Source organism: Meleagris gallopavo, chromosome 11, assembly GCF_905368555.1.
Source record: "Meleagris gallopavo chromosome 11, MGAL_WU_HG_1.1, whole genome shotgun sequence".
NCBI lineage: Eukaryota > Metazoa > Chordata > Aves > Galliformes > Phasianidae > Meleagris > Meleagris gallopavo.
The window spans coordinates 21,359,547-21,382,167 of record NC_139414.1 but is presented as its reverse complement, the minus strand read 5'-3'; the positions used below and the strand labels follow the sequence as shown (position 1 = coordinate 21,382,167).

Genomic DNA, 22,621 nt, shown 5'->3' with positions numbered 1-22,621 from the left:
AATGCGTCACACTCTTGGCATGGCAAAAGTCATAGCACAGTCATGAATTTATGAAGTATATAAAAAGAAGTTGGTCTGTTTCCTTGTCTAGCGCTCTGGAAGATCTCCTACCTTCCTTGTTTGACCACCAGGGATTTGTGTTAATTATTGCCAAGAATTTAAGCATTGGCTTTCGCTCCTGCAGGAAATATCCTGAAGATTACTCCTTTGAGACAGCAGAAACATTGCATACCTGCCACAAAGGCCAGCGGAGCATTTATAAAGCCAAAATGGTGCTCTGAATGTGTCCTGAGTCTGCAGTGCTCACCACAGGGCTGGGGAGCATTGCACACCAGGCTTTGCTGGCCTGGTTTGCTGATCCCATTTGCTGCTGCTCCCTCCCGCAGTGGCTCCTGCCAAAGTCACCATGGATTCAGGCACCGTCTATATGCCTTGTTTTCTGCACATCATTTCACCCACATCTGCCTGCCTTCATTCCACCCCTGATTTAAGCCCCCAGGCTCTGAGGCTGCTTTTTAAGGATTAGGGCAACTCTGAGGTCACAAAAGGATGAATGTTCCAAAAATAAAGCCCTTCGTTTGTTAGCTGTCTGAATTTGTGCCATAATCTATGTGTTCCTTTGGTATTTGCAAACTTCGGATGGCAAATATTTACCAAGTGTATCAGAGTGCCACGGTGATGATTTTATTGGCTCCACTGAGTGTTGTGCACCTGTCTCCTGCAGGTGGTGACTTTTGCTAATCCACGGGCAAGGCCCTGCAGTTTTATTTGGGTAAGAGTTTGACTTGAAGCACAGAAGCAAAAATCCTGCAGGCAAATGTCCTGACAAAACTGTGCTCAAAGTCAGCCCCACAGATTAGAGAAGAACGTTTTATCTAATTATGGGACAGCTCAGATAAAGCAATCACCCCCATGGGATAAGTGTGAGGGCTGTGGGTGGTTATCTCTGCTCTGGGTTTAGATGAACACCTGTCTGGGCACTGGTGGGGAGGTGACTGCAGGGCTGGGTCTGATCCTGCCCCATGGTGCAGATCCTTGGGGTTTTGTGCAAGGTGGGATGTGTGGTCTGGTGTGACAGAGGCACAACATCACGGAGTCACAGGGGGCTGATGCACCCCTGGGTCCCTCCAGCCCAGTTCTGCTCCAACAGGGTCCCCAGAGCTGGTCCCAGCCCCAGGCCTAGGTGGCTCCTGGAGATCTCCAAGGAGAAGCCCTCAGCTCCTATCCAGTCCCTGTGCCAGCACTCCAGCACAGAAAGTCAGAAATGAAGTTGCATGGGAAACTGCTTATATGCAGCATCCCTTCATTGTCCTTATAAACATCAGTATCATGGGGCAGATTCCAGCTGGGCAGTCCTGCCTGTGCCCTGGCTGGAGCAGAGGGGCTGAGTGCCATGCCAAAGCCTGTTAGCAGGCATAATTAGAAGGTTGTATTAATCAACGCTGAGTACCAGGGCTGGGCAGAATCTGTAATCCTGCATGATTCAGATCATATCACGACGAGCTCCTGATGAATCCCTTTGACAATACTAAATTGCTACAGCCAGTGTAATGGTCTGTGTAAGCGAGTTTGTGATCTTTTGTTAGAACCTTAATCTTGTAAATGACCTACAGAAGATTTGAGCATGCCCAAGCCCAACCCTCCCTCAGACATCAGGTGTGGGTATTTGTGGATTAGAAATATCTCTTTCCGTAGGGGTTAATGGAAAAGCCGTTGTTTGCATTGGCATCCCTGGTTGACATCTTCCTAAATAATCAGCTCATTGGCAGGACCTGGAAAGGAAAACTTTTCTTTGGGAGCATAATGCATCCCTCTATAATGCATCCCTCTGGAGAGGAAAGCTGTGCTCGGCTGCGTGGAGTGCCAGCTGGGTGTGCAGCTCTGGGTAGCACCCAACTGCTGGAGAAGGCTTTCACTTCTGTTGGAACACATGCCGTTCTACCCACTATCTGCTTCATCTCCTCGTGCTCTTTCCCAATGCCACAGGAGCTCAGCCAGATGTGTGAGTAATGCTCATTCTGGTACCAGTTTCCTATGGGAAATTTCTGAAACCTTTTGTGTTACCCTTCTCTTTCCCACCTTCTGGCCCATCATCCTGACTCCATCAATGCTATGCCTGCAGACAGGGAACACCCTTCTTTGTCTTTCAATTCTGGTCACAAAACTGTGCTATACTTCACATGAGGTCTGGCATGTGAGAAAGCTCCTCACTGCACTTGGGATCCAGAGCAGGCTCCATCACCTCACAGACAGCAGCTACTGCCATGGAAATCCATCTGATTTCCAGCCTACCGAGGCATGGTTTTGTTCTCTCTTTTCAAAGCCTGCTAGGAGAGAAGGAAAGGAATTCCTCTGCTGCCATTCAGGAGCTCCAACAAGTACGTGTTATAATTTATTTATAATATTAATTTATTACTATTGTACATTTGCCTACATTATTCTGTCGAAGATTCTCTGCTGCTGCAGGGTGAGGAGCAGGGGAGGAGGACAAGAGCTTTGTGCTCCTCCCATGGCACCTCCAGGGGAAATGAGGAAAACTATCCATGGAACAAGGACAAGGTTGGTGGGTGCAGTGTAACCCTGCCTGACATGGGATGCTTTCACTCAGGAAAGTCCTCTGCACAGGCAGCAGTGAGCGCTTGCTTTTTTTGGGAGATGCCAACCCCACGAGCATCTCACTGCCTTTTGGAGCAGGCTGTGGTGTGAAATGAGGCAGCCCGTGTTGCTGAGCTGTCTCACACCTCTTACACAGACCATCGTGTTTCTAAGGTGGTGAATTTTCACCTTGCAGGGCACGAGGAGCTGGTTCCAAAGACATCGGTGGGAATCTTTCCTCTGACTTTAGTTTTGATCCGAAGTCTTTCACATCTAGTTTGTATGTCAGAAAAAACATTCTCTCCCTCTCCTGGGGCACTTTGACATTGCAAATACCACCACCTCGAGTTCTGAGTCCACCACAAGTCACAGACCATTTCATTCCCAGGTTTCTGCCTGCTCTGGGGATTACGAGGTTGCAGTACCCTCCTTTTAAAACACCGTGACTCCAAGTGGTGCAACCTTGCTCTATTACAAAATTGGCAGGGCAATGGAGAGTTCAGGCTAAAGCAAAATAGATATTTCCAGTTCTGCATTTCCAGTTCTGTATTTCCAGAGGGAGTTGCAACATATCCCCGACGTAGCATTGTGCCATGGGGAGCGGGATGAGCAGCTCTGTGAGGTAAAGCCGGCTGTTGCAGAGATCTGCAAGCACACTGTGTCGTTAGAGGGTCATTAACTTGGGTAGTTTCAGGCCGGTGTTCAAATAGGTGATGATTGCAGTGTTCCTGATGGAATAACATGGGTAGGACAAGAGGTTTTGCTAAAGCGCTTTGACTTTGGATAAGCTGTGTTGGATAGAGAGGGGTTGCCACCTCTTAGAATCACAGAACCATGAAGGTTGGAGAAGACCTCTGAGGTCACCAACTCCAACCCCAGCTCAGCCCACTGCGCCCACTGCACACATCTCTCAGTGCCACATCTCTGTGGTTCTGGAGCATCTCCAGGGATGGTGACCCCACAGCTCCCTGGGCAGCTGTGCCACTGCATCACTGCTCTTTGGAGAAGAAATTTCCTAATATACTTCCAATACTTGAAGGGAGCATGTAAACAGGGGGAACAGCTGTTTACAAGGGTGGATGGCGACAGGACAAGGGGGAATGGTTTTAAACTAAAACAGGGGAGGTTTAGGTTGGATTTTAAGAGGAAGTTTTTCACCCAGAGGGTGGTGAAGCACTGGAACAGGTTGCCCAAGGAGGCTGTGGATGCCCCATCCCTGCAGGCATTAGAGGCCAGGCTGGATGTGGCTCTGGGCAGCCTGGGCTGCTGGTTGGTGACCCTGCACACAGCAGGAGGTTAGAACTAGATAATCATTGTGGTCCTTTTCAACCCAGGCCATTCTGTGATTCTATGAACATCCAACCTGACCCTCCCCTGGCACAACATGAGCCTCTCACCCAATTTCTGGTTACTTGGGTAAGGTGATCAGAAACACAGCTTGCTGCCTCTGTGTTCCTCTGGCTGTAGTTTCTGGGTTGATACCCCTTAAATATCCCAAGCCACGACTCATTTCCTCTCAAATGATAAGACTGGAAAAGGTTAAATGCAATTACATTCGGGATTATTGTCATTTTCCTCCTCAAGTCTGAGCCTTTTACACACAGGGCTTGGAGCTGACTTTTCTAAATGAAATCTGCTATTTTCTGCAATCGCAAGGTTTTAGGAGATTAAGCTCTAAGAATACTAAATATCATAAATCCCATGAGAAGCTGCAGGTCAGCAACACGGAGGCTTCTCTATAGCACACCTCCTTTTGAAAAAGCACAACCCCCCCGATTTTAATTATTTTCTGCCTTTCAGAAGGGAACGCGGCAGGCGAATGGAGACAGAGGGACCCTCCGTGGTTGCTGAAAGAATTGGGTAATCACTGATAATGTTGGGCTTGCTCAACAGGGCTGGAATATAATGTTTTAAAACCCAGCACCTGCCCTCTGCTGGTGATGCCGGCATCCGCCTTCGGTGTCTGTCGGAATTGGGAAAAGCCCCCTAGGAGTCCGGCGGTCAGACAGGGGAAATTCATCTATTTGTGCAAACTGATGGTAGTTTTTCGTACCTGGGAACTGCTGCACCAGTGCTGTGAGCTCACTGTTTCCTTGCTCCGAAAACCAAAAGCACTGTATTTGAATATTGGGCGGTGAATGTTACAACCTGGACTTCGGAGCTTAGATGCGCTCTGGGTGGGATGCGCGGCGCGGTGCGGCGCGGCGCGGTGCGCGCAGGGACCCGGCGCAGAGGAGGAGGTGAACATTCTCCCGGCTGGAGCGAAATTGCGTTAGGGCAGGCAGGAAAACACGGGCCGATGTTGCTCTCTAGCGGTCCAGCCGTGTCTGCACGGCTAAGCTGTGTGCTGAGGGATGCGCGGAGCGAGCTGTGCCGGCCTCACCGGCTCCGGGCTTTGCTTAACGAAGTCACTCACAGCTCGTGGCTGTTTGTAGAGGTCAGTGCGATGTTTATCGGATCATTCAGAGCCCGTGTGAGATAGAGGAAATTACGGAGTCTGAGAGGAACTGATGTTTTGGATCGCTTTGATACCAGTTTAAAAACAATCACAGAATTATAGGGGATGGAATGGACCTCCAGAGATCATCGAGCCCAGCCCATCTGCAAAGCAGGCTCTGTACAGCAGGCAATGCTGCCAGCTTGCAGTATGCTCTATGCAGAACATACATCCTTTCGGGTTGTTTCATCTCAGAACGTGCAATGCTGGGATATAATACACCATAAGGAGTGGAGTGGCTGCTTCATCTGCAGGACGTTCCAATGAGGAAGCATAAAGGCAGCACATGGCCTGCTATGCAGAGCTATGGGGTCTATTTCCTGAGTGACATAGATGCTTTTTAAGCATGCAAAGGGAGACTTAAAGAAAAAATAAATCTAATTTTCAAAAGGATGCAGAAAGGATCTACTGCTGCGCATGAGCTGCAAATGGTTAATGGAGACCTTCCCATGCTTCTTTAACTGCTGTACAACATACATGGGTTTTGCTCTTCATTTTAGCACATAACCCTGGGAATTCAGAGGCATCCACAGGTGTGGGTAGGAATGAAGTTTCTGTGCTGGCAGAACAGCCTCCAGGGAGCACGGCCCCGCCAACTGATACCATCTCTCCTGCAAGTTGGCACTGCAGGGACAGGGAGAAACAATCCCATCGCTTGCTATGAGCAAAGGCATTGCTATTCAGAATGGTTTTCTTCCTTTTTCTTTAAGCAGACTGAAGGGAAGCAGGGTTCTGTGCCAGCCCCAGGCTGGAGCACAAAGGCAGAGCGGGGTGAAACAGGGGACCAGGAAATCTGATCGCTTCTACCCCTGGCCTGCTCCAGTTTCCAAAGGAACACAATGGATGTGTTTCTTAGGTGGAAGCATCTGTACAGTGGTGACAAAGGAGACCCTGCACTGGTTTGGAGCTGGACCACTGCAGCTGAGCTGATTATGGTAAAGCACATCCTTTTGCAGGGCAATCTGATCTCAAAAAGAGCCACAGAGAGCAGCACCAGCATAGGAGCTTCAGCCCGAGGAGCCACAAGCAGTGCTGGGCTGCGATTCCCCTCTCTCACATGAGTGCATGTTAGCAATAGCTTAAATATACATTTAGGAACCCTCAGAGTGATTGACTCAATAAGATGTAATAGGGATCATGAAGTTCTTACAGTTCTTAAATAACTCCCTCCACGCTTATTTTTGTGAAATGGGAGCTGTTGGACCTTTCCAGCCATTATGCCTTAAACTGCAATAAATCTCTATAGAGGTGTAGCTGTGCTGCCAAGCAGCAGGCTCAGGAAATTGCAAACAACACGTGGAGTGGAGCTTGTGGGGTACACTGCCATAGAATGATGCAGGGTTCTTTTTTTCTTTTTTTTCCAGCCTTATTTTCCCCTTGATATCTGAATCTCGCCAACACTAAATGCAATTATAGTTTTCTCCCTTTGTAGCCAATGAAAACTCCTGCAGCAGTATTTCTATTTTAGGGTCAAACATTTTAGAATCCTATGTGAGCAGTAGCTCAGTTTCTTCCATAAGTAACTTGGGGTGCAGAGAGGAGAGAGCCAAGGGTCTCTGGGCATGTCCTGCTTGACCATGGTCACGGTGGGGAGTTGGCACTGGGGCTGCACGGGTGAGAGAGGGAATAGTTTGGCCTGTAATTAATGTTTCCCACTCTGTGCTTTGGCTTGCAAACCAGATGTGCTTTGTTGTGCGTGTGCTGTTTGGCACCTGGTGGCATAAACACCAGGAGGCTGCTGTGCCTGGTGTTGCTCTGCTTTGGGTTTGTATTGTGCCAACCCAGCAAGCAAGCCTGCCTTTCCATTGAGACAGGAGCTGAACCTCCAAGGTCTGATTTCTTACTGCTCTGCATTTCGAGGTTTCTTCTGCAAAGTTATCCTTGCTGGTTTGTCTGTGGTTACCATGTGGGTTTCCAAAGTTAGCAGGCTCTATATTTCATCAGAGCCTTGTCCAAGCTCACCACTAAGCAACTCTCCTATGCAGAAATAAGTTACTGGTGAGGATGATGCTTCTGTGAGGAGCTGCTTCATGGTAGTTGAAGCTTCCTATAAACCCCCATGCTGGCCTTTGGCAAGCCCCAGGAGAGGCTTGTTGTGTCCCTGTAGTTATCAGCAGGTGCCAGCCCTTCTTACCAATGGCTGGAGGTCACGTCTGGAGCTATCAGCAGCACTGCCACAGCCTTTTTCCATTGTCAGCTCTGCAAATTTCAGTCTGAAACAGTTATCTGCAAATACGCAAAGCTAGGAGTCTGCTTGAAATGTACTTCGAAGGAGTGTTAATGCACCACATGCATCATTTATATCACTGAAATGTAGATTCTAGAGCCCCGAATAAACAAAGTGATTAATCTAGTGTTAAATCTTAATTTACACTCTCAACCTATGAGTTTTCCAAACTGTTTCAGTAACTAAATAAGCACTGTATAATTTTAAAACCTGCAGTTGTCACATAATCTACTAATAGTATTCTAGGCTGCTACTATTCAAGATGTTCAAGGAAATACTCTAACCCAAGATTAAAGTGGAATTTCTTGCTTAAGCTGTAGTGTGCAGCGAATATGGCATCAGATTGAAGTCCCTGAAAGAGCAGCTCTGGTGAATATGGAGGCAGCACTGTAAAATGCAATAATCTTGGTTAAAAATGGTTAATTTTGCCCCACTGTGTAACCTCAGTTGTTAATGACAGGACCCATTTGGACAGGTTTTGTCTGGAGACTCAGATCTCTGCTGAAACAGCTCGACCCTTCTGCAGAAGGCTCCCAATGTTGTTGGTACACCAATGGCCTCGAATTGAGAAGTGCTCTGTTGGAGATTTGGTAGGGAAGAGTTGTTCATGTAGAGACCTTTTCTTAATGAGAATGAGTCCAAGACTCAAACTCCTTGAATTCCACCACTGTTGGTGTCCCCCAGCAATCTGAATCAGAGCTCTTAAAGAGATTGACTGGTTCCCAAGCTGCTCATGGTTTTTTATCTCATGGCTGCAGGGTGCCAACCCAAATGGCTGCTGGCAATGCTATGATTTGGGAGATTTCAGGCTGTTTGCTTCTTCCTAGGCTGTAGCACCAACGTGGAGATGGTTCAGGCTTACACCAGCTGCCTGGGACTTGAGTGTTGTCCTTGACTTAGGTCTCATGCACAGGCTGGTGTTGATGCCTTTTGTCTGCGATTTATGAGTTCCAGGCTACAGCTTTGCCAGAAATTTAATTTCTGAAGACCCAATGATTTGAAATTCACTTTAACACACTGAATCCAATTACGACATCGAAAATGGTTATTAATTTGTTTTTAAATAACTGTTTCAATTCCAGACCTGAACTCTGTGGTCAGCAGATCCAATGAGGAGCAGCAGGCTGCGGGGGCTGCGACAAACACGTGTCCAGCGCGGAGCAGCTCTGCAAAACTCCTCATTGATTTCTCTGGAACAGTCTGAAAAGATGGTGAATCAATCCAGCCCGCTATGCTCAGTAATAAACTATCCTTAATCAACTTTTTATTGCTGAAAGCTGTAGACCACTGTGCAGGAAAAGGTAGTTTCGCAGTTCCAAATAAATCACAGAGGCTTACAATTCCCTCAGCTTCTATTAAACGAGAATTGATTGTTTTCTGCAGCCTGGCCGAAACAAGAAGCCTTTCTTGTCCGGCACTGAGCTCTGAGTGTGCTGGTATGTAGTAAATTCAGCCCAATTGAATGAGGTGGTTTTCTTGCTCGTGTTTCACCAAGACAAGGCAGGGCAGCCTCGCATTCCTGCGTCTCACTGCACCCTGCGTGGGGCTGGGAAAGCTCAGAACAAACCATGGTCCGTGTTGGTGTCATGGGGAAAGGAGGGAGCGTTGTGTTTTCCAGGGAACAGGAAAGATAATCAATTAATTGCAGAGGGCTGATCAGGGCTGATAAGGTTTAGAACAGCACTGCAGCAACCCTCCTGCTTTGGGTACCTACAGAAGAGCTGATGATTGAGCGCTACTGTGGCCATGCAGCATTTTGGCAAGAGTAGAGAGTAGAGTCTCCTAATGCTCCAAAAAACCTTTTTTTTTTTTTTTTTTTTTGTCTCAAGAACCAAAGAAGTCCCATTTGAAGAGCAGCGTCCCAGCCTGGGGAAAGTGCTTGAATTTCCTCAGATATCAATGTCACCCCGGTCCTTTCAGGGGACATCACCAACCACCCCCTCTCCCTGAACCATGCGAGCTCTCATTGGCCACAGCAGCAGCACTCACTCAAATAAAACAGATTTTCTCCAAAATAAGGTAGTCTCTTTCATCAAAGGACACCATTTCCATTGAGGGCAGGTCATCCTGAGAGCGGGACTGTGTACAAGGTAGGGGATGATCCAGATGGTCAGTTGGTCTTCAGTTGGGATATTTGCACTGAATTCATAGAATTTAGGACAGAGTGACTGTATGATTTGTCTTGAGGGAAATTACTGCCTGTGATGAATGCAGAGCTGCAGGAAGATCTGGGTTTTCAAGCTGCTGTTTAAAAAGCTGAATTCTTCATATTCTGTATGCAGTGGGAATAATAGACTTTCCTGCTGGTAGGATTCAAGTGGATGGCTTCAGAATCACTGCTGGTGAGCTGATACAATGAAAACCTCCCAGACATTGGCTTTATTTTAAAAAAAAAAAAAAGTTTATATATATATTTTTGGATCAGGCTTGACCTTTGTAATGAAAAGCTGTCTAACAATTCCTTGCTGTAAGCAACTTATTTTCTAAGCAGACAGAGCTTTGGTTTTTTTATTAATTATGTTTTTCCAGTACTTGCTGGCAGTCCATCAATCCGGCTGTGTAACAGGACAGTATCTGGTTTTCCAACTTGTTGCAGAAGTGGTTTCCAGCAGTAAAATGCAGATTGGTTCTGCCTTGAAATTGCTTTACCATTTCTCCTCCAAAGCTGTGGCCCTGCAGTGCTGTGCTTTGCCTCTCCCTGGAAGCAGAATGGCACTCCTGGTCCCTGCCACTGGCTGTTCCCATCCTGGTGGTGAGGTTTGGGGTTGGGTTGCTTTATCCCTTCCCTCTGGCATCAACCAGGCTTTAAGGGGAGGTTATCAGGAGCTGGTTGGGGACAAATACAACAAAATTGTCCTGTCCTAGTGCATCTTGTGCAGTGAGACATGCATGGAGATGAGATATGATAATTTATCCCTTCCTGGAGTTGGCGGAGTGAAGAGTGGGTCAAACAGCAGCAATAGGCAACAGTGCTCAACGGGCATTTTTTTGTGGATTGTTTAACAGCTCTGCCATTAAATAATTCAGTTTTTCATGGGGACTACTTTTATGTGGAAAAAAAAAAATAATCACAATCCTTTCCTCTATAGCAGAATTCTTTAAGATGGAAAGCTTTTAATCTGGCAAATATTTGAAGTTGGGTTGGACCTCCTATTGCCCTCCGGATGGCAGGGACAGCCCTGTTTCTCCTGGAAGCTCTTCCATGTAACCAAGCACCTTCATTGCTAGAGGAAGATTAGGTTACAGGTTGAGCAAGAAAGGGAGTCTGTTCTGTTTGTATTTACAGGAATAAGAAAGAAACAAAGATGTTTTATATGACAAGTCATCTGAGAGGTATAGGAAAAAAAGTGCAACCCTTGCTTGCTTCTTTTTTTCTGGTGCAGCTAAACCATCTCTTTAAAAAGAATGGACCTGAAAGTTTACACTTCAAGGAAGTGCAAGTCTGGAAGCTCAGCCAGTAGCAAAGAGAAAAACTGATGTGATAACTTACGAACACTTAATGATTTTAGTTTTTTGTATTTTTTTTTTTAATTTATTCTATTACAGTGTAGGTTTTATGATGGCCAATTGCTTAACTGTAAGTCATTACTGAATTATTCCTCATGGTGTATACAGAGCAGATGTGACCACAGCTCCTGTTGGTCCCGTTTTGGGAGCCCTTCCAGCCAATGCAAGTGGGTGACTGTGACTCAGCTGGGTGGCGTGAAGAGCAGGCAGGAGGTTTTATTATTTTTTTCTACTCATCTCCATAAAAAGAGAGACTTTCTAATGTCACCTATCGGACAGATGTCCCCAAGGGATTGCACTGCTGTTGTTCTTACGTCTCGTGAGTAGTTTGGCTGTGGTGGGAGAGGCCGACGTTTCTCATGATGAAAGAGAAGCGGGTGATGGTTTGGATCAAAAAAATAAAAAGGGATGGAAAGTGCAAGAGAAGAGACAGTGAGTGCAGGATGCCTGGTGACTGTGTCCACCTCTCCCCACAGCTGCCATGCGGAGCCCACCGGTGGCCATCTCAGCATCTCTGTTGCTGCTGCTGCTGCTGGTGGCCGTGCAGGCAGCCCCAAAGGTGACCCCGGTGGTGATGCTCACCAAGCCAAAGCTGCTCCAGCTGCCAGACGCCGCCATGCCCTCCTTCACCCCAGACGCAGTGAAAAGCCCTGGCCCTGCAGCCCCAGGCAGGGCCCAGCTGCCTTCCTCCAGCCCTGCATTCCAAGCGGCCACCACGCTCTTCCCATTTGAGAACGACACGCTGGATGCTGCTGACTTCTTCTTCAACTGCTGTGACTGCTGTCCTCCTGCTGCTGCACCCCAGGGGCTGCCGGGGGAGCCGGGCCCTCCAGGTGCAAACCAGAACAGAATTATTTGCTCTTGCACCAAGTGGCTCTGCACAGCCTATCTCATCATTTCGCAGGATTTTGTCTCTTTTATTCTGCTGCGGAAAAATGCGTAGCTATAGAGTGCTGAAGTCTAATGCTGTTATAATGAATAGTGCATTAGTCTGCAAATGCTCGCTTTGATAGCGCCTGTATTGGAGCCAGAAACTATTCAGCCAAGGGAGGGTGGTAAAAATGACAAAATAATTTTTAATACAACGCACTCAAGGGATTTTCACCTCCCATAGCTCGGGAGGCTGCGGAAGGCTTTGTGCTCGTGGTGTGAATGGAGAAGTTCTCATCCCAGTCAGGTTGTGTGGTGACAGCTGGGGCTGCTGGAGGCTGCCCTCAGCCTTGCATCCCCAGGTGGATGAAAAGCTACAAAAAAAAGGAGCTGACTGATGCACGCCTTCCCACCTGCTGCTTGTGCAGCGTGCAGTACTACTTCTGTATTTGCAGATTTAATTCTTTTTAAAGAGAGGGGAAATTATGAAGCTAGGGGAGCTCCTTAGATGTGCTCAGATATTAAAGGCAGATTACTTCTGATGTTTTATGAATGCCTGAGCCCCTGCGGCTCTGAGGCAGCTGAAAGTTGGTTTTAAAAATGCCGAACGATAACCAAGAGCAAAATGCAAAGGGTAAGATTTGGGGATTGCAGCAGTGAAAACAAAGGCTGGGGAGCTGTGTGCTGGACCAGGGCGTCCCCGTAGCCTCAGCGGAGGCCCCTCTGCCCCACCACTCCTCTCCCTTTTGTCCCTGCAAGATTTCAGCTATGGTGCCTGAGCAGACAGGGAGCAGGGTCGGGCCAAACCTGCTCATGTCACGTTCAGTTTGCATGGCTGTATGACAGCAAATAAAACAGCCAGCTCTTACCAGGGGGATGGAAACAGCTTCCTTTGATCCATCTCTTGATGGTATGCTGCTTAGCTGTTATCTCAAATATTCTCTAAATAGTTAAACCTTTGAGTTACTAAGATAGTTTTGTTGATGTGATTACATTACAGGTCCTAAGGGGGAGAAGGGAGATGCCGGTCTGCAAGGTCTGCCAGGAGCTCCGGGACCTCAGGGTCCAAAAGGCTTTAAAGGGGAAAGAGGTAAAGCAGGCTAACTTCTCATTGGGAAACAAATGCTGTTGTCCTCATTGGATATCACATCACTGTAGGAAAATTGTTTGGCAATTCTGACACGAGAAATGCAGAAGTGTCTTCTCCATCTTGCAGCACCCTACAACAATAACTTCCCAGTGAGGTGAAGTTTAGGGGCAGAAATCCAACTTTAGGGTGACATAGAGCTGTCTGTGCATTGAGGTTTAGTGCTGTGAGATGCAGCTGAGGTCTGTGAAGGCAACTCTTGGAAACAAACATTTCTCACCGTGCTGAGGAACGTGCAAAATGCTACCAGTCCCTTTTTGTATAATGATTTCTGTGCTACAGACTGTATTGCTAATGACATATTCATGGTGGAATGTCCTAGGAGGCAAAGGGGAGCAAGGCGAGAGAGGAGCAAGTGGAAGCCCTGGTTATCCAGGCAAGCCTGGGCTGCAAGGTATGTAACATGGAATAGTGTGTTGGACTTTCCCTTTGCTGGTGATGCCTCTCCATCTCCAAAAACTCCAGTACTGATGCCTTTAACATTTTTCTTCCCCAACGTTGTTTTAGGTGAAGCTGGAGTAAAAGGCAATAAGGGCAACTATGGCTTCCCTGGGCTGAAGGGACAAAAGGGGTCCAAAGGGGACACTTGTGAGAATGGCACCAAAGGGGACAAGGGAGACAGGGGGGATGTTGGAGACCCGGGGGTGGATGGTGAACAAGGTGACAAAGGGGAGAAGGGGGACACTGGGGACAAAGGGTATTGCGGGGAGCCGGGGGGGAGAGGTCCGAAGGGGGAAAGAGGGGAAGGTGGGACAAAGGGAGAAAAAGGCAGCAAAGGAGAGATGGGGGATGAGGGCATTCAGGGGGCTGAGGGAAAGCAGGGAGAAAAGGGTGAGCAAGGAAGTAAGGGTGACAAAGGGGACCTGGGCCCAGCTGGTGTGACGGGACCGTCTGGGCCCAAGGGGGTGGCGGGCAGCAAGGGGGGGCGAGGGGCTCCGGGGAGGAAAGGTGCCCGTGGGGCCAAGGGTGCCCGTGGGGATGCTGCGAAGCTCCTGAGATCGGCCTTCAGCGCGGGGCTGTCCAAGCCCTTCCCTCCACCCAACGTCCCCATCCGATTCGACAAGATTTTGTACAACGACCAGGACGATTACAACCCTGCCACTGGGAAATTCAACTGCAGCGTGCCCGGGGCCTACGTCTTCGCCTACCAGCTGACGGTGAGAGGGCGTCCAGCCCGTGTCAGCCTGGTGGCCCGCAGCAGGAAGGTGGCCAAAACCCGCGAGACGCTTTATGGGCAGGAGATCGACCAGGCCTCCTTTCTGACCATCCTCAAGCTGAGTGCGGGCGACCAGGTGTGGCTGGAGGTGGCAAAGGACTGGAATGGGGTCTATGTCAGTGCTGAGGATGACAGCATCTTCACAGGGTTTCTTCTGTACCCAGACGTTTTTGAGGTCCTGCTCTAGATATAAAGGCTAAAGCCGTTACTGAGGAATGTCCCTTTCTCTCCACCCTTGAGATATGAGCATTGGTTTGGCAATGCGGTTGGTTTAATTCCTAGGTTTTGTGATCTTGTTACAAAAATATACTTGTCAAATAGTGATTAATTTTAACCAGAGGCCCCAAGAAGCAGCACATCCTTTGTGCAGGTGGTGACCGCTGAGAGAAAGCGGGAACCCAAGGGGCTTCACATCATGGACTTGATTACAAATTACATGCTGAAGCTCATTATCCAACTGAAATTTTAATTAAGCCAGCTCCAGCAATCCTTGCATGATCAAAAGTCCTCTGGACATCAGTACTGGTAACCACTGGAAGGTCATGGGCGTGCTAAAGGCTGTAGAGTTTGATTCATAGAGCCGAATCCAAAACAAACGTGAGCACTGAGTTCCTTCAGATCACATGTAAAGATGTAAAGGTATTATATCATTGAATCAGTGTTATGCAGTACTTTAGACTTGGTCGTTAATGACATAAAAGTTTATCTGAGGGAGTACCGAGTCTGTCTGATCAGTGTAAAATACCTCCTGAAGGGAAAACATGCTCTTAACTTTCAAAAGTAAGCAGAGGAGATGCTCAGTCCATGCCATTAGGCTGCTCTGAAGGCCACGCTGCTGAACCACTGGTGATTCCACTGGTGCTGCTGGAACAGCCCTGGGCTGCTGGGAGCAATGTGGGAGGTGGCGAGAGGCAGCTTTGGCACTCACACAAATCCTGCAGCATTACAAGCACACGGACAGAGCTTTACAGCACCTCTGGGGTGTTAAATATGGCACACAAAATTGTTCTGATCACTTTTTGTTCGGTTAGAAATAAACCTGAAGTCCCATAATTAGCATTCAGTGGCAACGGGATTTTCTCATCCTCTCAGCAGTCAGGAGCCCAGGGCATTTCCCCAGCGATGATGTGATGAATGCCGGGTCTGACCCCAACGCAGGCATTGAATTGGCTTGCTATTCCCACTGCTCTCAGCTTCCTTGTTTAAATTGCCATCATGCTTTCCATATGCTATTTGAATACCATCGTAAATCATATCCCTCGTGTCTTCTTTTCCCATGGCACCAACATGAAACGTCCCTAAGACTTTTTTATGTACTCTGAGAAAATTAACACGGGAGAACTGCTGTTAAATTTTAAGATAAAAAACAAGGCAATTTTATAAGGCTGATCCTATCTACTTGGTAAACGTAAGGGGTCCTTCAGTTCATCAGCTTCTCAGCCCTGCTTCAGTATCAGCAATTCAAATGTGAGACGTATTGCCTTTGTCGGAGACAGTACTTAATTTGGGGCTTAATCTGAGTTAGTTCCTATGTGGATCAAACTCAGAGTACTAAGTATATAAAAGATGCAGATTTCAGTTTATGAATTCCCTGGCAGCTGGTGAATATTGAGGAAAAACAACAAGTTATAATAATAATTTCAGATTCCTGCTGTCACAACACCCTTAATTCTTTTGTTGTGCCTTCACGCTGCTTCTCATACGGTCTCTGTAACAGATGGTGGTATATGGACATCTGACAAGCAATTTTCTCCTCTCCTACTGCAGTTTCTTACACTTTTTGTATAAATAACCTCTACAAATGCTCCTGAGAAAGCAATGCAATAATTCGGGGTCTCTCAAGAATCTAATCAGATCTCATCCTTTCCGTAAATTAATTGCTTGGCTGTCTGGGGAAGAGCTAGCAGCACCCCACGAGCTGGAAGAGCTCCTACTTCGTTACAAAAGTCTCTGCATAAGATATATCCAGCAAGATGAGGAGCCTTTGGGCCACTTGAATCCCATGGATGTGCCCTGAGAGCAGGTTAAGAGGAGCAGCTGGAGGCAATTCAAAGGTCTGAGCTCACAGACCTCGAGGAAGGATAGAGGATGCTCACAGCACAGCCCCATAACAAATATGGGAGGTCTGTGACAGCAATCTGAACTTGTTTTTGCCACTAGCTTAATGCCAGTGAGAGGCAGTGCTGCTGGAAACCCTGACTGGGAAGGCAGAGAAGCATGCAGGAAAAATGGCTGAAATAACACATAGCTCCTCCATATGCATAAGTATCTCAGGGTCTGCCTTGCCAGCACTACTTTGGATTCAAAGCATGTTCACATCTATCCCTTGCTTATTTTGAAATGAGTGTTGTGGTTTTTTTTTCTTTCCCACATTTAATTAGGGTACATGAAACAAGTATCATGCAGAGTTGAACCCGTGCTAAGCACAGTGAAGGGTGGTTTAGATAAACACACATCCCTTTAGAGAAGGACTTATCCTGAACATCAAACGGAATTAACTTTCACCCAAGCCATTTTCAATTGAAAAGGGTTATTTTATTTCCCTTTATTTTTTAGTAGGTATTTCTATTCCCCCTGTTGTTGTGCTCCAGCAAAGTGTTCTACTGCAACAGCTCCTGATGGAAACAAACTGTTCCAGGGAAGTTCTGAGGTGACAAAAATCCCCTAATTTTCATAGGCTCTTCCTCAGTTTTCATGCCACATCAGAACAACAGAGAATGAATAGATTGAGGGTACGCTTTGTCACACTGGGTACAGTTGCTACAAATGCCAAAGTATTCGTTCCATTCCACTTGAGCTACCACTTAGTTCAGATTTATTTTGTAAAACTAAGTGTCCCCTGCCTGCATTGCAGTGAAGCAGTTTGACCCTAGCACGAAATAAAATAAATGCTGTGTGCAAATCAGAAGAGCAGCTGTTTTCAATAACTAAGAAAGATCATTCCAAGCTGATATAAGGCCGTAAAAAGCAGCTGCTTTGTCCATTAGGATGTTGAGGGCTAAATCTACAGAGGAATTTGGGTACCTTGATAGCAAAAACGCCCCTAAACCCTGAGCTGGACAGCCCACACCTCTGCATGAAGCTTGGGAATCATGGAACGGCCTGGGTTGAAAAGGACCACAATAGTCAACCAGCTCCAACTCCCCTCTCGTGTGCAGGGTCACCAACCACCAAACCAGGCTGCCCAGAGCCACATCCAGCCTGGCTTTGAAGACCTAGGACATCAGGAAGATGGGGTACGCCTCAAATAACCTTGAATCTTGCTGTAAACTTGTCCTTATCCTCCAAACCTGGCTATAACCTGGGCATTCTGGTTCTTCTTACTATTGTTTTGGCCTTCCAGGTGCTCTGTGCTTGTGAATGCCTCCACCTGCAGCTTGTTTTTCTCAGCTGGCAAGCTCAACTTGCCCTAGAATAAAAGCCACTTGCAACTACTCAGGGCTGCCCTGTTGGTTGATGAAGGAGGTGTGGATGGTTTTGTGTTGGAGTACAGAACACGTGGTGGGGCCCTTTTTCCTGTGAAGTTAATGTACCATATCCTAGGCAGCAGCCAGGTAAGAAAATGTGTGTTGTTACGTGCTGGTTTGGGTGAAAATGGATGCATTTTGATGACTTTAAGACAGGACTTCATAATATGTTTGCAAACAATATAATACTCCTACTTCAGCTGAAATATGTTTTGCTTGTTTGGAGGCTTGTAACTTTGCTGGTAGCTACCTGGTTACAAAAAGAATCTCACTTAGAAGGTGAAAAACTGCCTTTCAATGTGAATTAAAATGGATTACAGCATGATCACTGCCAGTTATCTGGTGTGCTCACAAAATGTGGAGCTTCTTAATAGGGGTATCTATCAAGCCGTGTGTAGGCTGGTATTGTTTTCTAGATGTAGCCACTATTACTTATTCCCAATAAGAGCTCTGTCATGGTTTTATGTGCCCTATCTGCAAAGCTGTACCTCTGAGACCAGAGTTTCAGAAATATTACCTGAAACTGTTTCAGAATGGCCCAATGTTGCACAATACAGTGATTTAATTTCAAGACGAAACGTGTTTACTCTTGCATGGTGTTACAGGGTCTGGTTTAACAAGAGCTATGGTCTTCCATGGAGGTGTTGAGAATTGGATATGTGTATTATATGCTATTTTAGGTATAACTTTGAGTCACTGTGTGCATTTCAATGACTCTTTAGAGTTGTTCTTGTCTTCTGGAAGCTAATTCTTTCTGAGTGGGAGTCTTCTACCTGAATGAAAAAGATCTTGGGGCAAAACTTTGCTGCAGCTGGACTTCTCATACTGTATTCCTTTTACAGTTCACCGTTTTTGGGGTGAAAGTTGAAACTTCTTATTTCCACAGACAAAACGGAGGATGGGTGGAAACAGAAACAGCTTTCTGTTGGCTAATCCTTTTTAGTTTAATCTGCTCCAAGTCTGAGACACTTGGACTCTGACTGAAATTGGGGGAAAAAAGAAAAAATAAAATCCTAGAGCTGTGGTCTTTGAACTGTTATTATGAAAAAGGTTTTTTCTTTAAATCAGTGATTGGTTCTGTTACCAGCCATGGTATGTTGCAGTCGGGAGCGTGCTTAATTGTATTGGGTTTATTTACACCTTCGATCTGTGGGTGCATCCTAGCCAAGTAAAGTGAGAAAACTTCTTAGGAAAAAGAAGTGGAAAGGATGACCAGCAATAAGGAGTGCTGCTGGCTCCCCTTAGCAAATGCACATTCAACAGTGAGCATCAAATCCCCATTGTACCCCTGGGGGTACAACTACTGCTCTCCAATGGCAAAGCCAGTTACTGGTAAGGCAGAGCCACTTCTGTGGAGCTCGTAGCTGCCCAGAGAAGGAGCTGTGCTGAGTCCCCACGTGGGGAGAAGGAGCTGGAAAGCATGTTTGCTGAAGGGCAAGGTCATGCAGTGAGCTTGGAAGCTTACTGTAAGTTGGCTTGCGGCTCACTTGCAGCTACTGTTTTACAGTGCCTGTGTATACTACTATGGTGTTTCTAGGTGTGGGGCAATGGATGTTTACACAAATAACAATTTATAAAGCTATAGAATCCTCACAAATATGGGGCTGGCTTAATAAGCTTATCTGCCATAATTGTTCATTGGTTTGGTATTGGAAGGGCGCCAGCCTAGTCAATAAATATGTCTATTATCCTTATGGTCTCAGTGCTTGTTCCCTTTTAGATGGAAAAATAAAATGTATGAACAAAACAATAGCTTTCATGAGCTTAATTTTTATTTTTTCCATTTTGACTCCTGCCTTTTATCTCTTGGTATTCAGCTGCATAACACAGACCAGTAAATTGGCTTTAGAGGTGTAAGATTGGGGTTATGGAGAAGAACTTAAGTAAAGGCAAAGGATTTGCATGGAGTATTCACCAGAGCGTGGTTTGGTTTTGATTTTTCCTGCCTTGGAATCTGGAAAGGTCAATTTGGAAAGGCCCAAGGCAGCCTGTGCAGCTGTGCACAGCTCTGACAGCACCTGAGGGCAGGCTGTGCTCAGAGCTTTGGTGCACTTCTGCAGGGCTCAGTGAGCTGTGCTATAGAGCCCCACGTGCTCCTCAGGGGAGAGAACAAACCCTACACTCCTCTGACTTTTCCTCTTGAAGTTAAGCAGTTCTCTTGCCAGTGCTGCTGTTCCTTTTCCTAATTCTCAAGTACTGATACAGCTTCAGCCTTGCTCCTCTGCTACAGGATGGGCTGAAGGCCTCTGATGTACTGCTTTCACACCTTTTGTAAGTGTCCCAAAGATGTCAGGGTCTGCCCATGGCCTCCACAGTGCCCAGAGCTCAGCTGCCAGAAGACTTCAGGTCTGTCCAGTGTGCAGTTATCTGCCTTAAACTGTCTCACAAATGCAGCTGCAAGAGATTCTTTGTGGCACATTCCTCTGCTTCCCCATAGAAAGTATAATTAACATGGCTGCAAATGAGTCTTTCGGCAGTGTTCCCATAGTTCCATAAAATGTGAAAAATATGGGTCAATGAATATGGGTCAATGGATTTATGAGTTAGAGACCCTCTGGATGTGCACAGCTCTGTCTGCTCCCAGCACTTAGTGGTGAGGCCTCACCTTTCCATTAAAATGTTAATTAGAAGAGGAAATGTCTCCAGACTGGTGGGTTTCTAACTTTGCTCTTCTGGTACTGTGTGGGAAGTTAATGGGAGGGGGTGATTTTTCACAGTTCCCCCTCATGCCGAAAGAATTGGCCATTGGCTGCTGGTATGTAATTAGATTGGCTTCTCCTGGATAATTAATGGGGAGAAGAGGGTTAATGCCTGCTCCTTCTGCTACAGTGGTGACAAAAGGAAAGCGAGCTTTTGCTCAGCTCTGGCCTCTGATTTTGGCAAAGGATGTTGAAGAATGCTGCAGAATTTCTTATAGAAAGAAATGGACTTTTTTTATTTTGCAGGTTCTTGGTGATGAGAGCTTCTGCTCCAACTATTCACGTGTTTACCTCTAGGAAACAGATTTCAAATAGAATTAAGTGGGGCAGCATGTTTTCTTAGGCCCTGCAATGCCTACTGCTTGGGCTGGAAATGGCTTCAGAACAGAAATATTTCTAATGCTTTGGCACTCCCATTCTCTGGTCGTTTCTGGCACCAATGCTCCTGTGACACCCCTTGGTGTGTCAGGAGGGAATAAAATGCCTATGCAGCAGGCTAAGGGTTGGGGCTATTCTGCATGTATTTGGGGCAAGAGCATGGGGTTCCTTCCCTGTGCATTCTGCTCCTCTGATTCCTGGTGCTCAGGCTCCTAAAATCAGCAGGCAGCCAACTGTATGTGACATGAGAGGAAAATGGCAATAGAGGCTAGTTTGTGGTCAAACATGCAATGGGCCATGTATTAAGGGTGGTGAGGCACTGCATGGGCTAACCAAGAGGTGGGTGCACCATCCCTGCAGGCACCCACTATGTGGGGATGGGCTCTGGGTGCTGATGGGGCTGTGGGTGCCCCTGTGCACTGTGAGGAGTGGGACTGAGGGCCTTTAAGGGTCCTTCAAATAATTCCACAGTAATGAGGAAAAAAAAAAATACAGTGACAAATCTTTTCTTTGAATTACTAAATGGTGACACTGATCAAAATAATGAGTTGGTTTTGGTAATCACCTCCTCTTCCATCTGGCAATAACTGAAGATAAAAGCTTGAGATCTCTATTCAAACCATGCCAGCGTGGATGTTGCTTTGGCCTCTCCTTGGTGCTGTTGTCCAGGTAAACTCACAGCTCTGAAGCTATTGCTGTTCAGACAGGTGGCATGGAGCCACCAGGCTAATGAACAGCTCATCCCTGATAATTTTCCAAGTGGATGGCAGCAGAGCAGGGGCTGTTGTAACTGTCTCACTACCAGGTGTGATCCAGGTGTCTGACGTGCTCCTGGAGAGAGCACTTGATGCTCCTGCAGCTCATCCTTTCTTCCTCTCCTCCTGCAAAGGGTAAATGCCATCAATATCTCCTTTCCTTACCACTGTGTCCTCTTGCTGAACAAGAAGTAGGCTCTGACTTGCCTGGGTTTGCATCTGTGGATCTGGCAAAGGTTTTTTCTGGGCAGGTGCGGAGCAGTGGGGTCCAGGAGGAGGGCCTGCTGTGCATATGCTATTTCTGGCTGCTGTGCATTACGTGCAATCTGTAATGCAAACCAAAGACAATGACACAGCCCTGACATGAACGATGATGAGATCATCCTGGCCATCCTCTACCTTGGCAAGGTTGCTCCACCTGAGGTGCTTCTGACTCCAGAAAGGCCGTTTGCTATGTGAGGGAGAGTGCTCTCTGACTTCTTGAACCCCTCTCTAATTTAAGCCTTATCCTCTGAACATTAATATGTTAAATTTTACATACCACTGCTGATGTACAGGGCTGTATAATGGCCTTCTCCTGGCTGTGCTGCCTTCTAGGTGCTTTTGCTGACATTATGACTAACACATGTTACTTCTAACATCTCCATCTTTTTCTTTTGTTTTGCTTTGAATGCAGTCACACAACAAATATTTACTTCTGAGCGGTGCACACCTGTTTTTGTTTTGCCTCTTTTCCTCATTCTCAATTTATAGCTGCATTTATGCTACTTTCTGCATACCTGCCCTCTTTATTTTTTTTCATGTTTAGCTCTATTGCTCTCCAGATTTTTCCTCTCCCTAGGGTGTATCTCTGTGTTTGGATGACTAACTTGCTTCTTTGGGTAAATCCAAATTTCCGAGTTGCTGATCCAAGTATCTCCCATGATAAGTCACTGTCCATCTGTTTGCTTCCTCCTGAGCTCATGCTGCAAGCTGCAGAGAGGCTCAGTGTGTTCATGGGGAGCATGCAGGTTAGGCTGGTCAGATTTGGGAGCAAACAGCCGTGTCTCTGCTTCCTTTATTTAAAAAACAAGCAGGTGTGAAGGTGGTGCTCTGCAGCTCTTAATGCTGGAGGTGGTACCGAAGGCTTGAGCCTCTCATCCTGTACCTGCACACAGACTGGTTATTGTTGGGCAAACGGGCAATTTGTGCTCATAACTGTGACCAGCAGAGCTCTGGGTCTCAAGGTAGGAGTCGCCTTTGCTGGGCTAACTTCTCATTCTT

The 22,621-nt window shown here is 46.8% G+C and overlaps 1 protein-coding gene across 1 annotated transcript; it reads left to right on the top strand.

Annotated features, from left to right (window-relative positions):
* The first annotated feature begins 10,671 nt into the window (after positions 1-10,671).
* OTOL1 (otolin 1) lies at positions 10,672-19,225 on the top strand. Its single transcript, XM_085233148.1, has 4 exons — positions 10,672-11,659; positions 12,697-12,786; positions 13,166-13,237; positions 13,351-19,225. The coding sequence occupies exons 1-4, from the start codon at positions 11,308-11,310 to the stop codon at positions 14,244-14,246; spliced, it is 1,410 nt and encodes a 469-aa protein (XP_085089274.1). The 5' UTR covers positions 10,672-11,307; the 3' UTR covers positions 14,247-19,225.
* The last annotated feature ends 3,396 nt before the right edge of the window (positions 19,226-22,621 follow it).